At 34.8% G+C, this 19,143-nt stretch overlaps 2 protein-coding genes across 7 annotated transcripts in view; one reads left to right on the top strand and one right to left on the bottom strand.

The window, feature by feature from the left end:
• Positions 1 to 19,143, top strand: part of DST (dystonin) — a 1,587,602-nt gene that overhangs the window by 913,435 nt on the left and 655,024 nt on the right. The gene's annotated exons all lie outside the window — the stretch shown is intronic.
• ZNF451 (zinc finger protein 451) overlaps positions 1 to 19,143 on the bottom strand; it is a 376,340-nt gene that overhangs the window by 33,537 nt on the left and 323,660 nt on the right. For all 6 annotated transcript variants that reach the window (XM_050788773.1, XM_050788775.1, XM_050788772.1 and 3 more), the window contains 4 exons: positions 14,238 to 14,363; positions 9,934 to 10,045; positions 5,556 to 5,706; positions 3,871 to 3,997 (listed from right to left, as the gene is read on the bottom strand). In XM_050788773.1, the coding sequence (XP_050644730.1) occupies positions 3,871 to 3,997; positions 5,556 to 5,706; positions 9,934 to 10,045; positions 14,238 to 14,363 (516 nt within the window). The remainder of the gene's footprint in view (positions 1 to 3,870; positions 3,998 to 5,555; positions 5,707 to 9,933; positions 10,046 to 14,237; positions 14,364 to 19,143) is intronic.

Below are 19,143 nucleotides of genomic sequence, written 5' to 3'. Positions count from 1 at the left end.
CATCAACTGATGAACTGTTAAATAAAATGCGGCATATGTACTTACAATGAAATATTATTTAGCAATGAAAAGAAATGAAGTACTGATACATGCTACAATATGAATAAGCCTTGAAACACATTATGACAAGTGAAACAATCTAGTCACAAAGGCTGCATATTGTTTGATTCCTTTTACATAAAATATCCAGAATAGATAAATCCATGGACACACAAAGTAGCTTAGTGGTTGCCTAGGGATGGGGAAGATGGGTTAGCAAAGAAGAAAAGTCACCTTAGATGATACAGTAGCCCTAGAAACAGAATAACCAGTGGTAGCGTCAACCAACTCACAAATGACACTGAGGTACAAAGGAGCTTACAGTACATCTACCACCACTATCACACAAAAGGAAGAAAAGCAGTGTGCTATCTAGTGATATAGCCATTGGACGGATTTAGGTGTCAAAAGCCACTAGAAACTTGCTACTCAAAGTATGACTCAAGGAACGACAGCAATGGCATCACCTAAAAGCTTGTTAGAAATATAAATCTAAGGCTCCACCTGAGACATCTTGAGTTAGAATCTGCATTTTTACAAAATTTCCAAGTGATTTGTGTGTACATTAAAGTTTGAGAAGGCCTACTCTAGAGGGAAGAAATTGAAGATGAAAGAAAATGGGGGAGGGAAGCAAGGAAAACAATGCAAAGTGTGAATAATCTGACTTTCTTTCATTGGGAACTGCCATCTTTACAAAACAGAATTCATACCTATAAAAAACAGCAAGGCTTATACAATCTTCTAGTGACCTCTTCTGGTTAATTTAAAAGACGCAATTACAACCCCCCATGCATACTAGTTTCCTTAGGGTCCTTGTAGTGACAAATATCAAGGAATAAGCAATCATTGAGGGTTACGGGTCAGGCCTGAAGTGCTTTATACAGTATTACATTTTCTCTTAACAATCTCGTACGTAAGTATAATGATACCATTTTAGGGATGAAGAAGCTAAACTCACAGATTCAGTAACCTGTTAAGAACATGAAGCTAATAAAAGTAACAGTGGAACCCAGGTCTGTCTGATACCAAAGCCTTTGCCCTTTCTATGTTACCATACAGCTTTTCAGAACGGTGAAGGTCATAAATCTTCTTCTTAGAGAGAAGGCAAAAAGGAGTGCAAAACAGCATGGAATGTGTGATTCCAAAAAAAAAAAAAAAAAATTAATGAAATATGGGGAAAAAAATAAGTGAAGTAACTCATTTTAAAGTTAAACTACCTACTCAAATTTACTAAAGAAAACAGACATATATACTCATTATAGTAGAGAAAACACTCAGTACCTGGAATAGGGAAACATGTCCTGAAAGAACTCTAATTCTGAAAAATGCAGAACATCAGTAACCTATTGCAAACACTAAAGTATGGAATGTAGTTCTCTTTCACCTTTTTTCCCTTCTTTCCCCAAATCTTCCATTTGTCATGGAAATGGATAACCCTATCATTTCTTTCTTCAACATGTCTCTTGGTTTCACTTTAAGGTCTTCATTCTGAATGCCATTACCTAATTAGCCATTGGCTCATCTCAGAGCTAAATTACTGCAAAAGTCATCTAAACTGGTCTCTTTATCCACATCTTTGAATCCATTCTGAACAATACTGCCATTCTAATGCCACTCAGTTTCTTCAGTGTCTCTAAAAAAAGAGAAGGAATTGGGCTCTAGAATTAGAAGTCCTTCTAACTCTAAAAGAATAATGTGTTATTTTCATCATGTCACTATTCTATAATAGTTCCTTCTTGCCAATATCAAGTTTAAAATCCTGTGCCTTTATGATCATGTTACTATTTATTTTTGTTAGGAATCCCCAAGACTACCCTAAGATTCAATGGTTTGTCAGGAGGACTCACTAAACTCAGCATGAAAGGATACAAAGTAAAATCAATAGAGAGAAAAAGCACAAAGGGCAAAGTCCAGAGGAAACCAGGTACAAGGTTCCAAGAAATCTTCCCCAAAGGAGTCACAAAGGACACATTTAATTCCCCTAGCAATGAGCTGTGATAACACATGTGAACTACTGTCTACTAGGGAAGCTCATTATAGATTCAGAGTCCAAGGTGTTTACTGGGGTCTGGTCATATAGGAAACCTCTGCCTAGCATGTACCAAAATTCCAGGCTCCCATAAGGAAAGCAGGTGTTCTGCATAAACTACACTGCACAGTATTACTGTTTGCACAGTAAGCGACTCATATAAAGAGAATGGAAGAAACTCTCTCAAAATCCAAGTTTTCATACACCAGCCAAGAGCCAACATTGCAAGGAAGTCTTTGTAAAAACAGTAGTCTCAGGCCTGCTATATTAACTCCTTTTTGGATGCTATCTATTCCTACAGTCACTATTCTGGTTAGGCTTTGCAATTTTACCTAGAATTCTATCATTTTTACTTTCCATCTATCCAAATCCAGTCCTGGAGAACCTCTTCTGTTCCATAAAGCTTTGCCAAATTCTCTCATACTTCTCTCCCCTTTCTCTGAACTCCTATTTCACTTATGTTGTACCATTAAAGCTTGTTCATTCCAGAGCACAAGCTCCTTGTGTATAAGAACTACAGTTAAGTTCTCTTGTACTACAGGGCCTAGTCAATGAACAAGACACAGGCTCTCAAAAACTCATGAAAAAATGTAAAATAAAATCTGCTTCAAGATGCACATCTGTTCTGGAAATGTTCTCTAGTGCCAGGACAAAGATGGGGAGGACTGCAGAATTCAATTAGATAAACTTAGAATGCAAGCTTTAATTCTCTGCTGTGAACCTACACAGAATCCAAGCTATTCTCCATGTTACTTTCCAGGTATAGCTCTAGATAGAAGCAAATTCAGAAAACATAACTGAATAAATATTTTACTATTTCAAAATCTAATATTTACTTGGTAAATCCAATTTGACATTTACTCAAATATCCAAATATGGATATTCTCAAAGGTTTTTAGTTAATAGAATATTTAATATGGCATTGCTTTTAATAATAGAAAACAATACATCCAATGGGAAATTTATTAAATATTATATTCATACAGAAGAAAATTATTCATTGATTTAAAATGTAGAAATGTATGCACTGATTTGATGATTATTTAAGCTTGTATGTTTGCAACACACTGCCTTAAATCACAAAACAATTTAGATACCTTACGTAAAAACATTTATCTATATATGGAGAAATACTAAAAACACATATATCAAAATGTTAATAACAGTCCTTATCTCTGTGAGATTAAGTGTGATTTCTTGTCTTTGTTAATATTTTAAAAATTTTCCATAATGAACATACATTACTTCTGCAATGTTAATAAGTCATTAAGGATACCTCCTATCAAATATGGTAAAAACCCATTAGAGTTCTGTATTACATGGATTTGCATATCATGAATCAACTCGTATCCCTTAAGATTTAACACTTAATTAGAATTATATAACATAGCTTTTTAAATACTAGTTATATTCCTTAAAACTAGCATTAATAACTTGTCATTTACTATATGGCTCCAACATTTCAACAAGCAGTGAAAGACAGTGGACTTAAGAACAGGGTTCTCTGGTTCTCATCAAGTGACTCACTCAGTGCATCTTGAACAAGGTAGTTTAATTTCACAGAGCAACTCCATGAAAGGATTTTGATGATAATCTCTAGGACTGCTGATTGTAAGGTATCAAGTTTACCTGCCTATAATAACTCAATGGCCCAAATCATTTTATTTTCAACTGACAATCACAGTTTTGATACTTATGCGTATCACTGGTAATTGCAAGCTTAAGAGCAGCATGAAAAAACCTACACTTAACTCCACGGCTATCTAGAAAAATAATACTCTTAATTTAGGACATGCTCTTACCTTATCAAAAAGGTGATCTCTATATTGCTGTTGAGTAACAAATTTTTTATAACATATTACACAAGCAAAGGAGCTGAAGAAAGGTCCATGTAGTGTAATTGTTGGATCACATGGAGAGTGATCAAACCTACTCAGCAAAAGAGAGGTAACATTAGATAAATCTGCCTTCTAGGGAAACAACTATGTCACTTCATTTGTGAAGCTAAACACATACACACACACATTCAGAACTTTGCACTTTTCTACTGAAATATTAAGTAATGTTCTTCATATATAGTAAATATCAAGTGGTTCCCATATGCTCAGCAATTCCCTCAGAAAGTGAGTAAAAGTTAATGCAAGATTTCATATGTACTAACTAGCTGGTAAAACAGATTTAGGCATTTCTTACCAAACTGGTAAACTTCCCGTTTGAAAATCGTAAGTCCAGCGTCTTTTACTTCTTGCCTTGGTTACCATAAGACTTACAACTAACTTTAAATAAATCACTGCAATAATAATCTCATGCTAAGATTTCTAGTACACTTGTTTCCCCTAATGGCTTTTAATCCTTTTAATGTTCATTTTTAACATTTAATAAATCTGCATTATTTTAAACTGCCTGGAGCACTTTAGCTAAGATATAGTATGCTACCGAGTTTTGTTCCCTCCCTGACCCCAGGTCCAGCTTTGACTTTATGTGGTTTTTCACAGAATGCTGCAACTCCCTCTAGAAGCTTCTCTTGATAAGGTAAGGCATAAGTACAGTAAGACATATGGGAAAGACAATGGCTTAGAGCCCCAGACTCTCAATTTCCCATTCTTCAACTATTAGAAAGGGAGGCTATGGGGATTCAAACGTTTAATACAACCTTCCCTTGATACCTACTTTCTCAAGCTTCACTATTCAAAAATTCAGTAAACTGGCTGGGCGTGGTGGCTCACGCCTGTAATCCCAGCACTTTGGAAGGCTGAGGTGGGCAGACTGCTTGAGGTCAGGAGTTCAAGACCAGTTTGGGCAACATGGCAAAGCCACGTTTCTGCAAAAAATACAAAAATTAGCTGGGTGTGGGGGCGTACACCAGTAGTCCCAACTACTCAGGAGGCTGAGATGGGAAGATGGGAGGATCCCTTGAGCCTGGGAGGTGGAAGCTGCACTGGACTCCATCCTGGGCAACAGAGTAAGACCCTATCTCAAAAAAAAAACAAAACAAAACAAAACAAAAAACACCACCAAACTCAGTAAATTGATAAAATAGGTTTTAATAAATAGAATTTTTATTATTAACTTTGCTTACATTAGTTTGCTTTTAACATTTATTTTGTAATGCCTATTACCTTTCTTCAGGCTAGACCAAATAACTGTACGTGCTCCTTGTCTCTTGAAACTTACATTTATGGACAGGATTTCTCTAAAACTAACCTATCTGGATTTCAATGGAAAAAGTCTGTTTAGAACTTTATAAGCTATATCAGGGAAAAACCAATATTTAAAAGCTATACCCATAAAGCTAAAAGGTACACCCACTAGAAGAATCTGACTTCACCAATTGAAAAAATTATATCATAATGGCACAAAATAATTTGAGTTTGGAATATAAAGCTATATAATCATAATGGCAAAGGTGCATTACGCTTTCATTTTATGAAATCACTTTGTAGCTCACTAGATCCTCAGCATTCACTATTCTGAATACCCTACTTACCTTTTCAAATGTCCTAAGAGAAGGTGCCCATTGTCAAACTCCTTGTTACAGTGCATTATAGGACATAAAATTGGTTTCCCAGACACTCGCATTTGGCCTCCTCTTCGGAATGAACTTTTTGTTCCAGAATTAATTGTGCCTGTTTTGAGTCCTGTATCATCAGAATATGAATTCTTAGGTTATTATTTCAGTACTTATCCTTTGGGCTAGTGATCAAAATTAGGACAAAACAATGAAAATTATGATATAGCATCAACTGGATGATTCTAATTATAATTGTTTACCTCTCTTATAAAAGATATAATAATCTAAAAGTAAATAAGTTGTGACCAAAAAAAGTCCTTAATATCACCTAGTAGCATTCTTTTTTTTTTTTTTTGAGATGGGCATCTTGCTATATTTCCCAGGCTCAATCAATCCTTCTGCTGTCGCTCAAACTACAGGAGCACGCCACCATGCCCAGCTCCAAGTAGCATACCCTTTAGGTAAAAAAAAAAAAAAAAAAAAAAAAATCCTTTTCTTTAAGCTCAACAGCTAAGATGTGTTAAAGACCAAATGCATTAGAAGGTTACGCCCCTACTCCCTTCATTTTGAGCAGGTGGGACTATAGGTACATGCCACCATGCCCAGCTAATATTTTTATTTTTTGTAGAGACAGGGTCTCTCAATGTTGCCCAGGCTGGTCTCAAATTCCTGACCTGAAGTGATCCTCCCACCTTGGCCTCCCAAAATGCTGGGATTACAGGCATAAGACACTGTGCCCAGCCGGATCTTTTCCTCTAAGTCTTATTTTCTCTTTTAACTATTTTAGCTGTATTATAAAGTTAGCTACACTATAAAGGGTCTGAGCTCTATGAAAATTATATTAAACAACATAACTGGGGTAGAGAGGATGGAGTGAAAACAGCAGGGATGCAAGGAGGGTAAGTGTGTTATTTTCTGAGGAATCAAGCCACTGATCAATCAGCTCCAATTTGGACATCAAGTAATATAAGGGCAAGGGATAACAAATTTATAGAACACAAAGCAGAGATTTACTTATTGTTGATATCTCTCCCCTTTCTACTTATCCTATTTTGTCCTTTCTCTTTTTCCCTTTAAAAAGCCAATTAGGAAATAGTTTGTCTACCATTTTCTTCTCTTAATTAATTAATCCTCCTTTATCCTGGTCCATTTTTCACCCCTTTCTTTCTTTGTAATTTTGATCTTAAAGTCACAAAACTTGTAGATGAATCCCCCAGCCAAATGTCCTCAAGGAAACTCCCAACACATGATATATGAAGAAAAATTTAAAGAGTTAAGTCGTATAAAAACAATTGCAAAACAACCACAAGTATTCTGATTCAAAGACAGTTTGATTACTCTCTCTTTTATTACTATCTCTTGTGGACTATTTCGCTCAAATGCTTTGAATATTTCATATAGCAAAAAACTAAATATTTATCTTTATTGAATTTTCTACAAAGCCCTAAGCATTTAAATAGAATTATTCTCTTAAGACAATATGATTTTTAAATCCCAAAATCATTATATGTGATTAAGGTTTTAATTGCTTTTCCTCTCCTTTAGTCTTTATTGGGGGAATGCCTCTATCAAACTGTCAAAATGTTTATAAATATGTTCTGATAACAAATAATGGACAGCATGGAATTAATCATATTTTAGTCTTAAAGAGGCATTAAAATGACAATATACTTTTTTATCTTTAACGTTCTTAATGTAGTAAGAATTATGACAACTTTTATAATTGTCCATCCACATTCCAGATGTTTCCTATTAGGACCTTTATTCAGCTATAAATAATGGCTCTGGATAAAAATAAAGTTGGAGAAGCCAATTCCTGGGTGGAAGGGTGGGGAGGCTTCCCCATGGAAAGGCAAAATACAGAGATTTAAACAGTTTTTTTCTTAAATAGTACAGGCAGCATTTTAAAAAATTATAATACTAAGTATTCAAATTTATGCAAACTGGCCAACTCTAAAAATCCATAAAGAATGGATTGTCCAACATTAGAATAATTATAAATAAGGTACTTAAAATACTTCTAATGAAAGAACTGAATTATAACAGCTGAGTACTGTATTTTGAAGTAGACTGAATGAGTCCTTTAATGCTCCTGAGAAGTAGAATCTCACTCTCTATAATTAAAGAGAACAGTGATTCCTCTCTCTTTTCCCCAGCTACATGCTCTTAAAGGATCTCAGCACTCTCTAAAGCTCATTTATGGAATAGCACCATACCAAATATAGCCCAATACTATAGCAGCTGTTCAAGCAATAGATTCCAAACTTTATTTTTACACTGCCTTAGAGACCAAGCAAAAAGCTGAGCCCATCACACAAAAAAGAGCAAAACTACAGACCTTAACTCCAGGCTTAAGCTCATCAGCCATCAAAAAGCCAGTACTGAAAGGCAGAGAAAACACTAATCTTGAAAGTACCATAAAGACACAGCTAAATAACTCATTTGATCCTACTTGACCTGCTCAGGGAAATACAAAAACAGATGCTCAAGATTCAATTTACAATGCATTACAATATTCTGACAATCTGGAGGCCAGATATTAAGCTTGAAGGGCGTATTACTGGCCCAACTACCATTCTATATAGGACTTGAAAGTGTCAGACTCATGAGATAATTTTTAGAAGAGACCTTAGAGATGATAAAGTCTTCTAGTTCTAGCCCATTTTCCTATCTACCTAGGGATCTTTCCCAAAAGTACAGATGCCCTATAAGAATCTCTGGAGATAATGAGGTGTAGGCATCTGTTTAAAAGGTCCCAGAATATTCTGATGCAGCAAAGATGACACCACTGAGCTAGCCATTCAGTTCTTCCACTGAGAACTGAATGTACATGAAGAGGGATTTTTTAAAACTATAAGCTTTCAAAAAACACCCCAAGAGGCAAAACCATTTACCATATTTTCTATGTGTCTTTTGCCAAAGTAGATCTGGAACGTCATATAATTTTTTTGTTTAATAACAGTAAGATTTGGAACCCAAGTTCTAGGCTTCCTTTCTGTGTTCATTATGCAAATATTTATAGCCTACCTCTATAAAAATTCAACCAACATTTATCGAGTATCTCTACGCTGAGCATTCTTTTAAGGAATTGACACTAAAAAGTATTAGTAAGATTTGGTCTTTGTGCCCAAGAAGCATATAGTCAGGTGGAAGAGACAGACACATCAACGGATCAATCCAACAAAATAAATACTGTATTAGTGAAATGAATAAAGAACTGAGATCACAGATGGCTGAGCAACCAAACTTATATAGAATAAATCCAGATAGGCTTATCACATAATTGGACATGATATACAATAACCATATTAACTCAGCAATCCCTAGTACTGTATCATTTGTTGGCCATGTATAAACCCCACAGGCAAATAAGAAGAAAACAAAGAAAAAGGTTTTTGGGGGCAGGAGGGGAGTTTGCGAGGCACAGGCAGGTTGATAAGGAGAAAATATAGTTTCAGGGGGTGGCCAAGTGTCAAAAATGTTGATTATGTCAGGTATCAAATGCAATGAACTGCTAAGTACCAATAAATATAAATTATTAGAATTCTTTTATAAGTGGCAATTTGATCCTATTCAAAGGAAAGCCCTTGAAAAGTAACTTTAGAATCCAAGATACCTAGATTCAACAAAGTTAAGCATTGCATGCATAGATATTTCTGTGACCTTTTGCAATTAAACTTTGTTGGATTAAATCCACAGCTAAGGTTTCTGTGGATATCCTGACCCTTTAAAGGCAGAGTAGATATTCTTCAAGACAAGACAGGAAAGTTGTCATAGTGGGACTCTCCTACTGGCTCTTGAAAATGCCACCAAATTATCTGGTGGAGTAAGAAATGTTCCACAGCAACTCTTCAAGGAATCTAAGATCTGCAAAGAGTTAGTAATGAAGAAGCTACCCAATGTTTTGACAAGTCTCCTATGAGGATGCTTCCTTATTAAATATCTACATAGGCTGCACTGATGAATACATAAGTAAACATGAATCCTCTAGATCTCAGTTTAAATTCCATTTCCTTAGAGAAGCTAAGAACCTCAAATAATCTGTTACACACCTCCCGTGGACATATGTACTACTTCATGCAGAACTATTAAATATATAAATGAATAAATGAGTAATATCTAATGAGCTCAGGTATGACCTATATTGCTTATACTCAAATATACTTGTGCCAAAGAAGAAAGACAATGGGCAAAGTAGGCCATTATAAAGTAGGCCATTATGAGGTGATATTAGTATCACTGAAACAAAATTTAATACCTTATATGCTTATTAGCAACGGCATAAAACAGATGTACTTTCTGCCTTAAGGCTTTGGGGAAGCTAGGTAACCTTAGTGTAATTTCTAAAGAATACCTGGCATTTTTAGCCACTGGTCCACACACAGTCTTGCTGCTTCTGTATCAGAATGTCCTCGAATAAATTCCAATTCTTGTAACCCATGAGCATGCTGAAAATCAATTTTTTCCTGAAGACATTAAGAAAAAACTCAATTAAGATTACTAACCTGTTTTCCTTGAGAAAAGGATTTTGACACATTAGTGATCAGAAAATACTGATTACTTTTTATCCCCAGAACTCCACATCTAGAAATTTATGCCAAAGAAATACATCAAAATAAAAATGCATGCTCTAAGATGTGTATACCAGTGTTACTGCACAAAATTCACTACAACCTACATCCCTAACAACAGGGTATTATTTAAATAAATTATGGTATGTACATTTGATGAATGTCATTAAAAACATTAGCCAAATTTTTCAAAGGTGTGGGAATATACTTTTGATATCAAGTAGTTTGCCAAATTGTATTAAACAAATGAGGCAAAATATAAACAAAGAATAATTTCAATCCATATGCAACTATATCTGCAGAGGAAAAAAAAGCCTGAAAATAGATGTATTAAAAGTTATTAAGGCTACTTCTAGGAATTTCCATTTAAAGGATTATTTTCAAACTTTTATGTATTTTTTCAAATTTTCCATATTTAATCTGAAACATACAGAAGGAACCTAAAAAGTATTTGTTCATTGAGTAATATTAATAACATAACTCATCAGCACTTAATATGTGCCAGTATAAAGCATTTGTTGCCATCTAGACCAAGGGTTGACAAACTTTTCCAAAGGGCTAGTTAATATTTCATTACAGCTTTGCAAGCCAGAGTCTTTACTGCCACTACTCAACTCTGCCATTGTAGCAGGAGAGCAGCCACAAACAAAATGTAAACAAGTGAGTGTAGCAGTGTTCCAATAAATCTTTATTTATAGCAGGCAGCAGGCCAATGACAATGCTGAACTAGATGCTCTGTATTGCTAAAAGCCTAATCTTTCTAGTTATATTATCCATAAAACTATTTGTATATTTTCTAATCATGTGTATTAAAATTAACACTTATTGGCCACTAACCATGTGTGAGGCAGTTTTAAAAAGACTTTAGATTTTAGGTATTATTGTTCCCATTTTATGATGAAAAACCTGACGTACAGAGAGGTCAAATAAATTGCCCAAGGATATATAACAATGTCAGAATTCAAACCCTGGCAATCTGATTCTAGACTTCATGCACTAACGAGTATAATCATACTGCCTCTCAAATAGATTTACATGTACTTCAAAAAGAATCACAGTCAGCAACACTGGATTTGTAAGATATAAACCATAATAATGTGTGGCCTACCTATCAGTGTAACAGGGTTTTCTATCAGGAAGGATAAGTGAGGGGAAAGAGTGGATCAAGATTTTAATCTGAAGAAAATCTACATGACATTGTTCAAATTAGAGCCATGGAATACTACTTCTCATGAATGTTAATATGCATTACATGCCTTTTTTTAAATTCTCTGTAATCAAATTAAGTATAGAAACACTAGTTTTAACACAAAAGTTAAAAGGTTACTTTCATGTAGGACTACTAAAGTCCTAAAGTGCTAATGTGCACTGTATTTTTCATACATAGAGTATGCAGTATCCCAACTTCAAAAATCACCAAATACTTTTTTAAAGTGTATCCAACAGGATCACTATACTGAATAACATGCAATAAGAAACAAACAATAGTAAAATCAAAGTTAGCCTATCCAAAGAAAGCAATAGCCCGATAAGATATATCCTAAGCCATCTTATATATTAAATTAGACAATTTATCAAAGTTCCTTGCAATAATCCATTACAATAAAAACCCTTCAATTAAAGTAAAATAATTGAGATTAAATATTACTACATACCAACTACTAGCATACTTATTTTAACAATTTCCAATAATTAAAATTAAATAGGTTTTTTTTTCAAGTTCTCTGGCATTTCTTACAATAGAATTTGAACTCTATGAACATGCATAGTTAATGCTCAAAAAACACTTATTGAAATCATCCTAAAATTAGCCACCCTTTTTATCTATCACAAAGCAACTTTCAAAAACTTCAGGGTTACACCCTTTCTTGCAAGTCGTCTTAACTCCTGGAATATCAATACACAAAGCTGGTAGCTAGTCAAATGGTAAGCACAACACGTGATCTCTGAAAGTGAAGTATCCAGTGAAGATTTTGGGTTTTTTTTGTTTGTTTGTTTTGTTTTTTTGAGACAGTCTTGCTCTATCGCCCAGGCTGGAGTGCACTGGCACGATCTTGGCTCACTGCAACCTCCGCCTCTCAGGTTCAAGCAATTCTCCAGCCTCAGTCTCCCAAGTAGCTGAGATTGCAGGCATGTGCCACCACACCTGGCTAATTTTTTTTTAAATTTTTAGTAGAGACGGGGTTTCACCATGTTGGCCAAGCTTGTCTCGAACTACTGACCTCAGGTGATCTATCCGCCTCGTCCTCCCAAAGTGTTGGAATTATAGGCATGAGCCACCAGGTCTAGCCTCCAGTGAAGATTTTAATGAATATTCCTTTTTTCTTCTTTGAAACCTCTCCAGCACAAAAGTAAGATAACTTACTTTAATAATGAAGACACCAACAATTCACAAAGGCCTACAATAGTTGAAAGACATTTTCTACAGTGTCTAAATTTAGCCAGAATTATCATTCACTAGAATTCTTCAAAAATTATTTCTATTTCAGTTTCATTATCTTCATTTCTGGGTGGTTTTTTTTTTTTGTTGTTGTTGTTGTTGTTTTGTCATCTACTTTTAAAAAATAAGTAATCCATAAAGGGAATCAAGTTAGAAAAACAAAATTATGGCTGGATAGCAAGAAATGAGCTTGCTATGTGAGTCATTTTCTTCCTTAAAGAAGAATGAAATCTAGACAAATTTATTCTTTCCAACTGGTTAAACAAAAAATTCAAAATTTCAAAATTTCTAAAAAGATATTCAATGTAAAGTATTTAATAAAATGAATGACCATTTACATGGGTGGAGGCAGAAACTACCCTTAAGAAAAAACTTAGTTGTCACAGTGACTATACAAGATTCTGGGCTCATCACAAAAACTTTATTATCTATGTAGCCATTAAGATTGCCTGGGAAAAGAAGCTAGCATCACTTAGGAAACCTGAGGGAAAGTAAGACAGTTTGCAAGTAATTCCTCTGTCAAAGAGATATGACACATAAAAAAAATCAAACAACATACTTATAGTTCTGGGGGGGGTGGGCGGGAACTTCCTTAAAATTGAATAGTGTTTCTGCCGGGATAAAAATAATATTTTGTGTGTTTGCATATATGTGTGTGTCTGTGTGCACATATGTATATGTGCAATAAGCATTTTAAACATACAATTAGAATACCATAGTCTAATTTAATTGATATTACATCATAAAGTAAAAGCCCTCAAACTAGCTTATTTCTAAATTTAAACACCATTTTATAACAGATTAGGATGCTACAGAAATACACAAATTATAATAACCAATGGAATAAGGAATCAAAAACATGCATGTTAAAATTACAAAATCATAGTGCTTATTCTGACCTGGGAGAATCTCTAAACTATCCATTCACAGAATGAAACCCAAAGTCTATAAAACTAGTGATCTACTGAAATCTAAACAGCTGCTGGCCAGAGGCATGGTTTAAATTTCTATTTTTGTACTTTAGTATGGAGTTTTTTACCCAACGTATCAACATTCTGCTCCTAAAGGACATTTGTCAGTATTGAGGGAATTCTTTAAGTAATTTCATTTGGGGCCTTCTAAAGCAAGTCAAAGAAAAAATTTATATCATGCAAGATTCTAAAAATGGGCTTCATTTCCACACAGCAGTTCATCTACAAACCTGCTTCAAATTTCTTCCTTTCAGTAATGGATTTAATTTGGAAGGATAAGCTAAAATCTGAGAAAGCAGTCTGGTTCTATCCAGTAGAAAATAATCTTTCAACAGCTTATATCTATAAAAGCCCTGATAAACTCTTTTCACTCTTATAAAATAACCAGAAACTTGTTAACTGCTCATCTGCTTTGAGAAATTCATTATTTTTAATTCTCAAAAATGAAGTCCACTCAGTTAATTCTATTTTTCTTCTTTTCCTATATACAGATAAGAATCCAACAAACTAAAAATAAATGTAAAAAGCTATTATCAATTACTACGAAATTTATGAGCAATCTAGGGTACATGCTGAGCTTTGATTAAATCATTTTTTTTATTAAAGGTTTCTCTTTACAACCTTTATTATAAATAATTTTTAATTACATAAAATACTGATTAAAATAGCCACATACTCTGAATGCTCTATTCTTCTCTTCTTTCTGCTGTTTCTCCACTTCAACATGGCGGGCTAAACGAGCCAGAGTTAAAGCAACTTTATCCTTCTGATGATCAATATGGTCTTTACGTTTAACATTCTCCTATAATACAAAAATAATTTTCATTCCTTTTAATTAACAAAATTAGCATTTGGATAACATACATCCATTCATCAAACAGCTACTATACTAAAGAACCATTTACTTGAGTTATACTTGTAAGAACCTATTTTGTGTATTGTATGTTTTATGTAGTATTTTGTAGGTCTGTCAAGTATCCACCAGCATCTTTGGTTTTCAAGAAGTAGACAAATGAGCTACTAGGACATTTATCATCTTTATTCACTTAAAAGCTGAAGAATAAACTCTTCTTAGATCTGTCAGAGAGGTGGGGTCATCAGGCAAAGCACCAACCCCTAAAATTGGAAAGAGAGAGGCAAATAAACAACATCAACTTACTAAAGGGGAAACCTTCTAGCAGGAACCTCCATAGGAAACTAAACTCTAATGGATGCTTAGCGTTGACAAGCCTGAGAGTTAAAAATTCCTGGGGAGCCAGCCATAGAGGGGCCCTCACATATGATCCTATATTAATAGATGCAGAAAAAGCATTTAACAAAATCCAGCACCCACTCATGATAAAAACTCTCAGCAAAGAAAGAAGGGAACTTTCTTCAATTGTAAAGATCATCTACAAAAAACCTACAGCTAACACCACCATTTAATGATGAGAAACAGTAAGTCTTCACACTAAGATAAGGAACAAGGCAAGGATATCCCCTCTTGCCACTCGCAACATTGTACTAAAAGTCCTAGCCATTTAATGAAGTAAGATGAGAAAAAGAAATAAAAGGTATACAGATTGCAAAGGAAGAAATAAAACTTTTAGTTTGCATCCATGTAGAAAATCCAAAATAATTAACAGAATCATTCCTGGAACTAATAAGCAATTATAGCAAGGTTGCAGGATACAAGGTTAATACACAAGTCAACTGATTTCATATATATCAGCAATGAACAAGTGGAATTTGAAATTAAAAAATCACCACTTACATTAGTACTCCCTCCAGATGAAATACTTAGGTATCATATAACAAAATGTGTACATCTGTATGAAGAAAACTACAAAACTCTGATGAAAGAACTCAAAAAAACTTTTTTTTTTTCATTTTTATTTCACATTCAAGGATACATTTGAGAGTTTGTTACAAGGGTATACTGCATGGTGCCGAACTTTGGGCTTCTACTGATTCCATCACCCACAGAATGAACATAATGTCCAATAGGAAGTTTTTCAGCCCTTGTCCCCCTACCCTCTCTCTTTCCTTTTGGAGTTTTGTTCCCAATTTACTCTCCATGTGAACCCAAAATTTAGCTCCCACTTATAAATGACAACATGTGATACTTGTTTTTCCGTTTCTGCATTAGTTTGCTTAGGGTAGCAGCTTCCAGCTGCATCCATGTTGCTGCACCTGTGCAGAATGATTTCGCTCTTTATTATGGCTGTGTAGTATTCCTCAGCGTACATATACCACATTTTCTTTATCCATTCTACTGATGATGGGCACACAGGTAGATTCCATGTCTTTGCTATTGTGAATAGTGTTGCTATGAACATATGAGTACACGTGTCTTTTTGGTGAAATGATTTCTTATTTATTTTTGAAACAGGGTCTCATTTCATCACTCAGACTGGAGTGCTGTGACACAATCACAACTCACTGCAGCCCTGACCTGCCAGACTCAAGCAATCCTCCTGTCTCAGCCTCCTGAGTAGCTGGACTACAGGTGCACACCACCACACCTGGGTAACTTATTTGTAGAGATGGAGGCTTGTTATGTTGCTCAAGCTGGTCTCAAATTCCTAGGCTCAAGTGATCTTCCCACCTCAGCCTCCCAAAATGCTGGGATTACAGGTGTGAGCCACTATGCCCAGCATTTTCCTTTGGATATACACCCAGTAATGGGATTGCTGGGTGGAATCATAGTTCTATTTTTAGTTTTTGAGAAATCTCTGAACTGCTTTCCATAGGAGATGAACTAAGTTGCACGTCCACCAACAGTGTATGTTTCCTTTTCTCTACAACCTTGCCAATATTTTACTTTTTGACTTTTTAGAAATAGCCATTTTGACTGCTGTGAGATGGTATCTGATAGTGATTTTGATTTGCATCTCTCTGATTAGTGATGTTGAACATTTTTTCATGTTTCTTGACTGCTTGTATGTTGTCTTTTGAGAAGTGTCTGTTCATGGCCTTTGCCCACTTTTCAATGGAATTGGTTTTTTTCCTTGTTGATAGATTCTGGATATTAGTCCTTTGTCAGGTGCATACTTTGCAAATATTATCTCCCATTCTGTAGGTTGTCTGTTAGTTCTGTTGATAGTTTCTTTTGCTGTGCAGAAGCTCTTTCGTTTAATTAAGTCCCATTTTTCTATTTTTGATTTTGTTCTGTTTGCTTTTGGGGTCTTCATCATAAATTCTTTGCCTAAGCCAATGTCTAGAAGAGTATTTCCTAGGTTTTCTTCTAGAATTTTTATAGTTTCAGGTCTTACATTCAAGTCTTTAATCCACCGAGTTAATTTTTATATATGGTGAGAGGTCCAATTTTACACTTCTGCATATGGTTAGCCAGTTTTCCCAGCATCATTTATTGAATAGAGTATCCTTTCTTGATTATTTTTGTCGACTTTGTTGAAGATGAGTTGGTGAGTTGGTTGTGCCTGTGCTGCTTTATTCCTGGGTTCCCTAATTTATTCCATTGGTCTGTGTGCCTATTTTTATAATAGTAACATACTGGTTTGGTTACTGTAGCCTTGTAGTATAATTAGACATTAGGTAATGTGATGTCTCTGGCTTTGTTCTTTTTGCTTAGGAATGCCTTGACTATTCAGGCTTTTTGGTTACATATACATTTTGGAATTTTTTTTCTACTTCTGTGAAAAATGACATTAGTAGTTTGATAAGAACAGTGTTAAATCTATAGAAAGCTTTGGACGGAATGGCCATTTTAATGATATTGAGTCTTCCCACCCATGAGCATAGAATGTTTTTCCATTTGCTTGTCATTTATGATTTCTTTCAGCAGTGTTTTGTAGTTTTCCTCATAGAGATCTTTCACACCTTGGTTAGGTGTATTCCTAGGTATTCAACATTTTGTGTGGCTATTGTAAGTGGGGCTGTATTCTCCATTTGGTTTTCAGCTTAACTGTTATTGGTATAAGAGATGACACTGACTTTTGTAGTTGATTTTGTATCAAAGAACCTCTCAAGAAGTGGAGAGATATTTCATGTTCATGGATAGGAGACTCACTATTGTCAAGATGTCAGTTCTCCTAACTTGATCTTTGATCTATATATTCAATGTAATCACAGTCAAAATCCTAACAGATTATTTTGTGTATAATGACAAACTCATTCTGAAGTGTATATGGAAAGGCAAAAAAAAAAAGGCCAACTCAGTACTGAAGGAGAACAAAGTCATACGCCCGACACTAACTGACTTCAAAACTTATTATAAAGCTACAGTAATCAAGACTGTGTGGTACTGTCAAAAGAAGGGACAAACAGACCAATGAAACATAACAAAGAGTCCAGAAATAGACTCACATAAATAAAGTCAACTGATCTATGACAGAGGAGCAAAAACAATACAATGAAGAAAAGACAGTCTTTCTAACAAATGGTGTTTGAACAAGCAGACATCCACATGCAAAAAAAATGAATCTAGACCCTGACCTTACACCCTTCACAAAAATTAACATAACATGAATCACAGGACAAAATACAAGATATAAAACTATAAAACTCCTAAAAGATAACATAGGAGAAAATCTAAATGACCTTGTGCATGACAATGACTTTTTAGATACAGGAGCAAAAGCACGGTCCTTGAAAAAAATAATTGATAAGCTGCACTTCATTAGAACTTAAAACTTCTCTGGAAAAGACAATGTCAAAAAATGAGAACACAAGCCACAGACTGGGAGAATATGTGCAAAAGACACATCTGATAAAGGACTGTAATCCAGTATATACAAAGAACTCTTAAAACTAAACAATAAGAAAATGAAGAAAATGAACAGCCTGCCTTAAAAATGGGGAAATACCTAAATAGACACCTCATCAAAGGAGATATACAGATGAAAAATTAAGCATATGAAAAGATCAACATCATATGTCATTAGGGAAGCATAGATTAAAAAAACAAGACACCAATATACACCTATTAGAATGGCCACATCTAAAACACTGACAACATCAAATGTTAGCAAGGATGTGGAGCAAGAGCCAACTCTCATTTCATTGCTGGTGGGAATGCAAAATGGTAAACACACTTTGAAAAACAGTTTGGCAGTTTCTTACAAAACTAAACATATTGGGCTTCTTGGTAGTTACTCAGATGAACTGAAAACTTACGTCCACACGAGAACCTGCACACAGCTGTTTACAGCAACTTTATCATAAGTGCCAAAACTTGGAAGTAACCAAGATGTCCTTCAATCAGTGAATGGATAAACTTTGGTATATTCAGACAATAGAACATTATTCAATGCTAAAAAGAATTGAGCTATCAAGCTGTGAAAAGACATGGAGGAACCTTAAAAGCACCTTATTACTAAGTGAAAGAAGCCAATTTGAAAAGGCTACATACTGCATGGCCACATATCACAATCTGGAAAAGGCAAAATTACGGTAACTGTAGTAAGATTAGTGATTGACGGGATAGTCAAGGAGGAGGGATAAACTGGCAGGGCACAGAAGATGATACTACAATGACAGATACATGTCAGTATACATTTGTCAAAACCTAGAGAATATATACCACCAAGTGTGAACCCTAATGTAAACTATGAACCCTAATGTAAACCAAGGTCATATTA

This window comes from Macaca thibetana, chromosome 4 (genome assembly GCF_024542745.1).
Source record: "Macaca thibetana thibetana isolate TM-01 chromosome 4, ASM2454274v1, whole genome shotgun sequence".
In the NCBI taxonomy this organism is placed as follows: Eukaryota; Metazoa; Chordata; class Mammalia; order Primates; family Cercopithecidae; genus Macaca; species Macaca thibetana.
Note: the sequence above shows the minus strand (reverse complement) of the source record. Positions and strands in the feature narration are given on the sequence as shown.